We start from the raw sequence: 11,269 nt of genomic DNA, 5'->3' as shown, positions 1-11,269 counted from the left end.
TGTCTACCTTGTCTACCTTGTCTACCTTGTCTACCTTGTCTACCTTGTCTACCTTGTCTACCTTGTCTACCTTGTCTACCTTGTTTACCATGTCTACCCTGTCTACATTGTCTACATTGTCTACCTTGTCTACCTTGTCTACCTTGTCTACCTTGTCTGCCTTGGCTACTTTTATCAATCTACTGATTGATACCTAGATGGGATGTATTTTCTGAAAACAACTTCCTCATGTGTTTGTAAATTTTTAATTTTTTAATTGTTTCCAAAAAAAACTTTTTTTTCGGAGCGATATTTTGTAAATATTTTCGGAGCGATATTTTGTAAATATTTTTTCTAATCAAAATTTGTGTTTTGTACTATGTCTGGACAAGGCACTTTAGTCAGTGTAAATTTTGCCTATATTTGTTTATTAACGTTTATTAAAATCAGGCACATTTTGATTTTACTTCTTATGTATTTATTAAAATTGATCCTCTTTAGTGTCTTCTTTGTCTAAAACCAACCTACTATTTTTCTTTATTTTTTATAATTGACCTATCTTGTATCCCACTGTTATATTTTACCTACACACGAAACAATAAAAAAACATAATTGAAAAACTAAAAAAAAATCAAAATAAGGATTTAAATGGTTTGTTAAGGGGGTTTATACATAAATATAATTTTAAATCTATTGAGAACCCAAACTTCGTTTGAGGGAAAAGTTGTAAGAAAAGGTTCTACATAAAATAATTTTAAAAACCTTAACTTGTTTTACTGATAAACAAGAATTGACTATTACATGCACTAGCTCATATATTTAAATTGTAGCTGGGTTAGAACGTGCTACTACTGTGCTACAGAAACGATTTCAGGTAAAAAAAAAAACTGAGTTTTCTAATCCATAAAACTGCACAACCTGATGGTAATCATCTTTGATATTTCAAACTTATATCATTTGATCTAACAGAGCATTTCCCCGTATTGAGAGCCCAAAAGAGGGCTTCTTTCATTTTTACTTTGTCTTTTCTCAAATACTTTACAAAAAGTGTAATATCTTTCTAGGCTTCCTGATTTTTAAGAATAAATTTTTTCTTATTATTTTGAAAAAGTTATTGTTTTACCTGGGGTTATCCCAGGACAGCTGTGCTACAAAATTAAGTTACAAAGGTATAAGGATTAGCAATCAGATTTTGTGGCAAAAACTCAGTTCCTTCATATATATGTTTATTCATCTTTAATTATCAACCTAACCTGAAATGTTTATCTATTATTTTATTCAATGCTTACATACAAGGGATGCCACGCATTACAAACAATGCACTTTTAGATTTGAATTGAATTTAGCAGATTTACCATTTACAATGTAAACATGGAATTCTTTAATCTAGTTTTACGTCTAACCAGTAATTTAACGATGTTGTGTAAAGGAGTTTTTGCCACAAACTCAAATTTTCTAATCCCTATATCTCTGCAACCGTTTGGTGTAAACCTTTGATATTTCATACTTGGATCATTTAATCTAACGTATTTCATAGTTTGAAATATCAAAGGTCTACAGCACTGTGTTGAAAAGATATGGGATTAGAATACCAGAGTTTGTTACAAAGACTCAATTCCTTTGACCGTCTCTTTCTGTCTAGTTCATAGTAACTCCCCCCTCTCCTCTCTTTAAGAATTGTGCCTGTTTAAAGGGTTTACCGTTGCAATACGGGCATTGCCATCTTTGCATGAAGTTCAACAGATTTGAAGAGAAAACACGTTTCAGGAATCAAACTTCTGTTAAAAAGTTATTTTCATTACTTTTTTATTTTATTATTAATAACTTTAAGAATAGAATTTTTGAATGAAATTTATATACTATTTTAGACGCAATATCTTTAGAGTGCCTCCAACAATAATACGTTGTCTCTTTTTTGCCGGTCACTCCCTTTTTTTTTAGATATACTATTTGATTCTACTATAATGTGCATTGTGCACGGACTTTTAATTAAATGTTCATAAAAATATTTGGATGAAATTGTAAATATAGTTTTAATGTTTCCTTGTTTTCGCAACAGGAGATTAATTTAGTGTTTTTTAGAAGAATTGTCTTTGTTATTTTAATTACTTTTTAGTTGATGAAATCTTTTTCCAGATATATATATACATGTGTACATTTATATATAGTAAAACCCATAATAACGAATACAACGAAAGAATTCATCAAATGTCGTCTTCTTCACTTTCTGATGATGGAATGTTGCAGATATTTAGATTTTTAATTAAATGATTATATGGAACTCTTTAAAACTGTTCCCGCATTTTCATGGCTATTTATTTATTTTCGCAAATACTGAAATTTACGTAATATAGTATAAAACTCATTGAAAAATTGTCAAGACGACATTTGATAAATTCTTCCGATGTATTCTTTATTAAGGTATTCACAGTATATATATATATATAAATATATATATATCACAGTGATCTTAATACAGACTACATTTGTTGCATAAAACGGGCCGGGTCATTCACTTGGTAGTCCAGACTGGACAGTCCGACTGAATGCATATACAGTTCATGTTGTACCGGTTCGGATCATGCAGCTTTTAGAGTAGGTGGTCACAATAATCTCACAAGAAGGAGATGATTTATTCCGTTTAGTCGTCTATAGTCTGTATGTCATTGGATACTTGCCCTAGTTTCCTAAGAGTCGGTACGGTACGGTATGCTTTAAATAAACCGGAGTTTACAGTGATACATATACTTACATGCGGGGTACAGTGATAACCAGAAAATTCTGAAATGTGAAGACGACTCCCAGACTGAGGATATGACTATAAATGGTCCAATAAGCATGGTACGCAGCAATTGTACAGTTTAAGCCGACCCATTTCACTTAATTAATGATTTAATAAGTGTCTAGTAAGACAATTTGTTTTGTAACACCATCAAATACAATTAAGGATTGCTATAAAGTCGTCTTTCCATTTCAGAGTTTTCTGGTCATCACTGTAGCTGATATCAAAATTAAAATTCAATAATTGCCAGTTTTACTTTTGCGTAGAAAAATTCTTTAATCAAATGGAAATTGTACGCAAAAAGCCATCATACTGGACAATTATTATACAAAAAAGACAGAAGACATGCAAATAAAAGGAGCTAAAGAGCAAGAAATGATTGTTTTCGAGGAATTCCTAATTCTGGTACCGCAGATATCCAAACACAGGGCCGGGTCACCTAAAAAACGCTAACAATCCCTTTCACTTGGATAATCTATTTCTGAACTGATCAAAAAGTAGAATCGGGTAGAGTTCTTTTCATTTTAAGTTCAAACACAAAAAGTATATATATATATATATGTATATGTGTATGTATACGTAAATATGAAAACAATAGTATAATGATAGTATACATCTACTTTTAAGTTTATTCATAATGCAAAAGAATTTGAATTGTGTGCAGAATTGTGTGCAGAATTGTGTTTGCAAATTAATGCCATTGTTTCCAGTTTGTCCTATAGTAATCGTAAAATTATTAGGGTTTGCTTTAGAAACCGCATAGTTTAGTTTAATGATAATCCTCAATATTTCCGGCCATTTTATCTGGAGACTCGTGCAAAATTTTATCTGGAGACTCGTGCAAAATTTTATCTGCAGACTCGTGCTAAATTTGATCTGCAGACTCGTGAAAAATTTTATCTTCAGACTCGTGCTAAATTTTATCTGTAGACTCGTGCAAAATTTGATCTGCAGACTCGTGCAAAATTTGATCTGCAGACTCGTGCAAAATTTGATCTGCAGACTCGTGCAAAAAATCTTTTTTTTAATTCACTGAAAATAAGTATTTGATTTGAGGTCGGAACATGTCTGCGGATTATCCTTCATTACAGGAAAATCAAATTTGATCAAGGAAACTGGATAATATAGGAAAAAAAATCAAACAAGCTATGCAGCCAAAAATACGTTTGAACTTTAAATCCTTAAACTTAAAAACATAATTTTAAAATTTGTCATGAGCGGGTTCGTTATTATATATTTTAAACTGAGATTTGTTCTTCAATATCGAATCTATAAAATAAACTGTATAAAAAGTGCACTGTGGGAAAAATATCATTTATCGAAATAATATATATAATTTTTCACCCAATATTAACGCTTCAAATTGTGGTGGGACGGCTAATCAAGCATATACCTTTAACTCAAGCACCACACTGTATCAATTCATTAGCGTTCTCTTATATTAGATACTAGTATTAATATTGATCCTAAAGTCCTATATTATATAATCATTTTGATAGGTATAAATCTTATATTTAAACTGCAATAATTATAAGGAGTTGTTATCAAAACTGTTACAATGAGTGACTTTTTTTATCATCCAAGCAATCCTTTGATCAATAAATTCTTTTTTTTTTGTCTAAATATTCTTTATTCTATATAAAGTGGGTCTCATGAAGACATGATAATTCTTGATATTTTAATTTCATCATACTTAGTTTTTGATCTAACCTTGTAATATTTGGTATTTTGTTATGTTATTATAGTCAAAATTCTTATTATTATATATTCTTAATGTTGCAACAAAAAAGGCAGTATTTTTGAAATAACCTAATCTAAAGGGACTGTAAGTTTAATTTTAAGTGACCTTTTATGCAAGGATGGTAATGCCTGATTCACAACGGTACCCTGAAAAGCTTTGTCTGCAAAAGTATGAATTAGATATCCATGTTTTTTGTTTGCTTAAACAGTTTCTTATTTTTGTGGTTTCTCTGCAACGTGACTTCATTTCTTGCTTGCAAGAAATAATGGAGAAAAAATAAGAAAAACAACATTTTTGATCAGAAAAGTACCGATGCAAATCGGGCATTACCAAATATGCTTGATGGGTCACTTTAAATTACGCTTATAGTCCCTTTAAGAATATTTCCTTTCATACTCACCTTGTAGTTCATTCATTTCTATGATATTTTAAACACATTTTGGAAAGTTCAAAAATCGTAAAATGCGAACTTTTTTCTTATAAATGTAATATTTACCGACACTGAGAGGGACAACAACGTCTATGAAATGTGATCCACAAAACTTTCACGATGGCAGGGATAAATACTTTCCCTGTTATCCTACAGTTATATAATAAGTGCAGAGGAGCTGGGATATGGGCCAAGATGGTTCTGGAAGCTGAGAATGGGAAGGAGACTATAACCTTCTCATCAGTAACTAATAATGTTCTAAACTAAGAAAATTAAAAATGATATTCACTTGACTAGTAATTATAATCTATGTATATCAAACATTTACGTTTGATAAATCTATAATATGTATGTATCATTAATAAACATTTAGATCTTAAAAAAATATTTACTAAATACTTAATATTCAGGATGTGGACATCAACCCTCTTCTGTATCCTGATATCCCAGGTTAGCAGTCTATATATAAATTTAGCTTGTCTGTTTGTTTGTTTGTCTGTTTGTATCCAATAAACGTCAAAACGGCTGAACCGATCGGGCCCAAATTTTTTGTGGGACCTCACGTCACCCCAGGGAAGGTCTATGAATGATCAAAATTTTAAAAATTTGTGTTTCTTTTTGGAAAATTTTGAAAATGCGCAAAAAAAACTTGAAACTTGGAACCAGGGAGATTCTGTTAACAAACACATTGACGGAACAGGAATTAGATTTACAAAATAATTAACGTGAATTATCTACACAGTTCTCAGTTTCAGAAATTGTAAATCAAACAAATGTCGTCTTCCACGTCGTACTTTCCTTGCTAAACATGACTTTCTATAATTGCAATATTAAAAAAAAGAAAAATCAACGGTCTTTTATATATTTCAGATATTACAGATTTATTTCATTTTCATTCCTGGAAATTAAAACAACAATTCGCCTCTCCGGTCTTTGAAAAATATTCACCCCCCTCCCCGGTTTTTATCGTGATGTTTCTTCGTACAGAGTGTCCCCCTAAACAATACAGTTGAGGAACTATTTACAGGTCGTCTTTGATCTTCGTAATGATTTGCGGCATTCATTCTTCAACATATTTTTACAAGTATGATTCTTGAAACAATAATCATTTAATACTCTTATTCTTAACCAATTCCTAACACTTCCAAAATGTTATCTCTGTTGCTTTAGAAAGCAGGAAAAAGGCCTATTTTTATGAAGTAGTTAATTTAATTATAAAAAAAACATTTACCGGTCTAGTGTAGTCGAACTCAGTGTTTAGTGGACGATAGGAGAACTTTGTTTCTCTGTCCCAAAAACGAAAAAAGTGTCAAATCGCTTTCAAAAATTGTAACAATCCTAATAAGTGATTGTTGTTGTAATGTATGTGGCTCTACTTATAAAGAGATACATGCCAAATTCAAAGGTACTCTTGAAACCTTAATCTTGAAACCTTAATCTTGAAACCTTAATCTTGAAACCTTAATCTTGAAACCTTAATCTTGAAACCATAATCTTATCTTGAAACCTTAATCTAGAAACCATAATCTTGAAACATTAATCTTGAAACCTTAATCTTATAACCTCAATCTTGAAACCATAATCTTGAAACCTTAATCTTGAAACATTAATCTTGAAACCTTAATCTTGAAACCATAATCTTGAAACCTTAATCTTGAAACATTAATCTTGAAACCTTAATCTAGAAACCATAATCTTGAAACCTTAATCTTGAAACCTTAATCTTGAAACCTTAATCTTGAAACCTTAATCTTGAAACCTTAATCTTGAAACCTCAATCTTGAAACCTTAATCTTGAAACCTTAATTCTTGAAACCTTAATCTGATCAAACATGTTAATAAAAACGTGCTTGGTTTGGCTCGTAAAGTGTTTATTTCTGTTAATTTCTTCATTGTTTTTGAAGCAAGTTACTTTTTCAAAAAAAAATTAAGACAGTTTAAAAACATGGATATCTATTCAGACTTGTTTTAAGAGTTCTTAGGGTACTGTTGTAAATTGTATATCCCATTCTGTAAATGGAGAGACGTTTAAATAACGAGTATAGTTCCTTTAAGAATGCAGTTTTTATTTTAAGTTGTTGAGAAGCTGTGTAGCATCAAACCTAAATGGACCGCATGTATTGGCTACATTGGGTCCAGTAGGTTCTGTAGCCCCCGAAGCTCCTTTAGCTCCCGCAGCTCCTGTAGCATCTTTAGCTCCTGTAGCTTCCGTAGCTTCTGTAGCTCCTGTAGGACCAAGATACCATGTACCTGGACCTAATCCTCTACCCTTGACAAGGTTTAGATGTGCTGAGCAGGCGTATCCGGGTATATATGCAGATGTGGAGTCAGGTTGCAAGGTATATATATTTGGGACGTATATGGGACAGGTAACGAAAAATTAATTGTGATATAGAATTTCTAGAATTGTTTTCTATGAGCATTGGTAAAAAAATTGGGCAAATTCGGTTTCTTTCTTACTTCATTTTGAAGGGAACAAGAAATCATTTTCATCTTTCATTTTCATCTTTCATTTTCAGCTTTCATTTTCATCTTTCATTTTCATCTTTCATTTTCAGCTTTCATTTTCATCTTTCATTTTCATCTTTCATTTTCATCTTTCATTTTCATCTTTCATTTTCATCTTTCATTTTCATCTTTCATTTTCATCTTTCATTTTCAGCAAGATTTTTGTTGTTTTTGCATTTATATGTGTGTTAACAATTACATATTACCTAATCCTTTCATAAAAGGACAAAGAATCCAATAGTTTTCTGGTTTCCACTCCATACAAATAGTTCCCCTAGGTGTTAATACATTTTTCTTTTAGATTTTCCACTATTGTGAATCTAATGGTAATAACGCAACATTTCTCTGCCCCGAACCGTCCTTGTTTAATCAGCAGCATTTTGTCTGTGATTGGAGCAACAGTGTGAGCTGTGAGATGAGCCCGGAGTTCTACAGTCTCAACAACCAAATCTTCATTAACAAGGAAAGGATATATTCTTCAATCCTCCCTAGTTCCAACCTACCTTATCTCCCAGTCAAGGATACTCAGGTTGGGGTCAACTTGCATATACTTGTAAAGGTCTAGTGACAATTGTGAATTTCAAACAATTTACATACAGTAATACGCTTTCATAGAAAACAAAAAAAAATCCTTTTTCCAACACTTTTCGATATTTATGATTAGTATCTGATATACACATAGGATTCTTTTTATCTGATATACACATAGGATTCTTTTTATCTGATATACACATAGGATTCTTTTTTTGTCCTAAAACTACTCTTTGCCCCTTTAATTAATGACTGAATATGTTTAGGAAACTGGTTCTGCATTAAATCCATCCCTGAGCAGCCAACTCCCAGCTCAACACAATACAGAGGGATCCAACCTTGGGGAGTCTCCTCTCTCCGGATATGGTCTGGGGTCCCACCTGGATACTTCAGGTGGAACCAGCAGTGTATCCAAAATAGGCGATGTCCCAGAAGGCGAGATTGGATACAAACCAATAAATATTAATACAATTACCCCATCCAACTTAACAGATACAGATACAACAAGTTATAATGACACCACCACTAAACCAACATCCTTCTATGCTATTGGAGGAACTGGATATTCTGAATCCGCAGATCCTGAACCTACATCCTACTATGCTCCGGGTGGACCTGAATATTCTGAATCAGCTGATCTTGAACCTGCATCCTACTATTCTCCGGGAGGACCAAGATATTTTAAATATGCAGATCCTGAACCTGCATCTTACTACCCTCCAGGAGTACCTGATTATTCTGAAACTGCAGATCCTGAACCTGCATCTTACTATGCTCCAAGAGGACCTGGATACATTGAATCTGTATCTTACTATGCTCCTGGAGGACCAGGATATTCTGAATCTGCGGATCCTGAACCTGCATCCTACTATGCTCCTGGAGGACCTGGATATTCTGAATCTGCGGATCCTGAACCTGTATCCTACTATGCTCCAGGAGGACCTGGATACAGTGAATCTGCGGATCCTGAACCTGCATCCTATTATGCTCCAGGAGGACCAGGATACAGTGAATCTGCGGACCCTGAACCTGCAGCCTACTATGCTCCAGGAGGACCTGGATACAGTGAATCTGCGGACCCTGAACCTGCATCTTACTATGCTCCAGGAGGACCAGGATATTCTGAATCTGCGGACCCTGAACCTGCATCTAACTATACTCCAGGAGGACCAGGATATTCTGAATCTGCGGATCCTGAACCTGCATCCTACTATGCTCCTGGAGGACCAGGATATTCTGAATCTGCAGATCCTGAACCTGTATCTTACTATGCTCCAAGAGGACCTGGATATTCTGAATCTGCAGATCCTGAACCTGCATCCTACTATGCTCCAGGAGGACCAGGATTCAGTGACTCTGCGGACCCTGAACCTGCAGCCTACTATGCTCCAGGAGGACCAGGATATTCTGAATCTGCAGATCCTGAACCTGAATCCTACTATGCTCCAGGAGGACCAGGATATTCTGAATCAGCGGATCCTGAACCTGCATCCTACTATGCTCCTGGAGGACCTGGATATTCTGAATCTGCAGATCCTGAACCTGCATCCTACTATGCTCTATGAGGTCCTGGATATTTCGCCTTTTCGAAGGTATACTTTTATTATCTAAATTTTAAACATTTTGAAAATCAATGAATCCATAATTATTTTTCATCCAAAGTTCACATTTTATATTTCTAGGGTTAGAGAAAAATATATTCGTCTCCGTGTAAGCTGTATCTATGCAATACTTGCCAAACCTGCACCATAAAATATGCCCCAGCAGTACTTTAGGCCCTTCTGATAACCATGTTCTTATATAGTCATACATTCATTTTGTAAAGTGATATTACTTTTAATTACTTATATCCTGGTTGGGCATTATTCAACAACAATTCCTGGCATTATTTTTAACTTTCAAAGAATTTCTCATCATCATTCAGTATAAGATACTTGATAAACATAGCACCAATCCCATCCAAACAATGTATCTCTTTATATTTATTTATTTATATTTTTATCAAATCAGTACAATAACTGTTAATAAAACTAAATTTTTCATTTAATGCATTAAATTATATCTCGTAAAACAGGAGAGCGAAGTTTCAAGGATCAAAGAGAAACAGAGTATATTGGAAGAACCATGATTAAAGACGAACAGAGGATATTGGACGAACCATGATTAAAGAGAAACAGAGGATATTGGACAAACCATGATTAAAGAAAAACAGAGGATATTAGACGAACCATGATTAAAGAGAAACAGAGTATATTGGACGAACCATGATTAAAGAAAAACAGAGAGTATTAGACGAACCATGATTAAAGAGAAACAGAGTATATTGGACGAACCATGATTAAAGAGAAACAGAGTATATTGGACGAACCATGATTAAAGACGAACAGAGAATATCAGACGAACCATGATTAAAGACGAACAGAGAATATTGGACGAACCATGATTAAAGAGAAAAAGAGTATATCAGACGAACCATGATTAAAGAGAAACAGAGTATATTGGACGAACCATGATTAAAGAAAAACAGAGAACATTAGACGAACCATGATTAAAGAGAAACAGAGTATATTGGACGAACCATGATTAAAGAAAAAAAGAGAATATTGGACGAACCATGATTAAAGAAAAACAGAGAATATTAGACGAACCATGATTAAAGAGAAACAGAGTATATTGGACAAACCATGATTAAAGACGAACAGAGAAAATCAGACGAACCATGATTAAAGAGAAACAGAGTATATTGGACAAACCATGATTAAAGACGAACAGAGAAAATCAGACGAACCATGATTAAAGACGAACAGAGGATATCAGACGAACCATGATTAAAGAAAAACAGAGGATATTGGACGAACCATGATTAAAGAGAAAAAGAGTATATTGGACAAACCATGATCAAAGACGAACAGAGAATATCAGACGAACCATGATTAAAGACGAGCAGAGAATATCAGACGAACCATGATTAAAGAAAAACAGAGGATATTGAACGAACCATGATTAAAGAGAAACAGAGTATATTGGACAAACCATGATTAAAGAGAAAAAGAGAATATCAGACGAACCATGATTAAAGAGAAACAGAGTATATTGGACGAACCATGATTAAAGAGAAACAGATATCAGACGAACCATGATTAAAGAAAAACAGAGGATATTGGACGAACCATGATTAAAGAGAAACAGAGTATATTGGACGAACCATGATTAAAGAGAAACAGAGTATATTGGACGAACCATGATTAAAGACGAACAGAGGATATTGGACGAACCATGATTAAAGAGTACCAGAGTT

At 33.5% G+C, this 11,269-nt stretch overlaps 1 protein-coding gene across 2 annotated transcripts; it reads left to right on the top strand.

Moving 5' to 3' along the window:
- The first annotated feature begins 666 nt into the window (after positions 1–666).
- LOC111694793 (DNA-directed RNA polymerase II subunit RPB1) lies at positions 667–10,018 on the top strand. Of its 2 annotated transcripts, none has more exons than XM_023463819.1 (6): positions 667–853; positions 5,343–5,382; positions 7,008–7,271; positions 7,742–7,903; positions 8,238–9,563; positions 9,654–10,018. In XM_023463819.1, exons 2-5 carry the CDS (start codon positions 5,344–5,346, stop codon positions 9,534–9,536), a joined length of 1,764 nt encoding a protein of 587 aa, XP_023319587.1. In that variant the 5' UTR covers positions 667–853; position 5,343; the 3' UTR covers positions 9,537–9,563; positions 9,654–10,018. The 2 variants fall into 2 exon arrangements, with proteins under 2 accessions (XP_023319587.1, XP_023319586.1); XM_023463818.1 differs by having other exon boundaries at positions 671–853; positions 7,742–7,969.
- The last annotated feature ends 1,251 nt before the right edge of the window (positions 10,019–11,269 follow it).

Source organism: Eurytemora carolleeae, unplaced genomic scaffold (assembly GCF_000591075.1).
Source record: "Eurytemora carolleeae unplaced genomic scaffold, Eaff_2.0 scaffold9, whole genome shotgun sequence".
Taxonomy (NCBI): Eukaryota; Metazoa; Arthropoda; class Copepoda; order Calanoida; family Temoridae; genus Eurytemora; species Eurytemora carolleeae.
This window is presented reverse-complemented; position numbering and strand designations above follow the sequence as displayed.

Excerpts from the sequence above, each read along its gene's own strand:
- LOC111694793 (XM_023463818.1), top strand. The coding sequence starts at position 5,344 with ATGTGGACATCAACCCTCTTCTGTATCCTGATATCCCAG. Across the intron at positions 5,383-7,007 it reads TCTGTATCCTGATATCCCAG|TTGTTGAGAAGCTGTGTAGC; the intron begins GTTAGCAGTCTA and ends TTTTATTTTAAG. Across the intron at positions 7,970-8,237 it reads TCCCAGTCAAGGATACTCAG|GAAACTGGTTCTGCATTAAA; the intron begins GTTGGGGTCAAC and ends GAATATGTTTAG.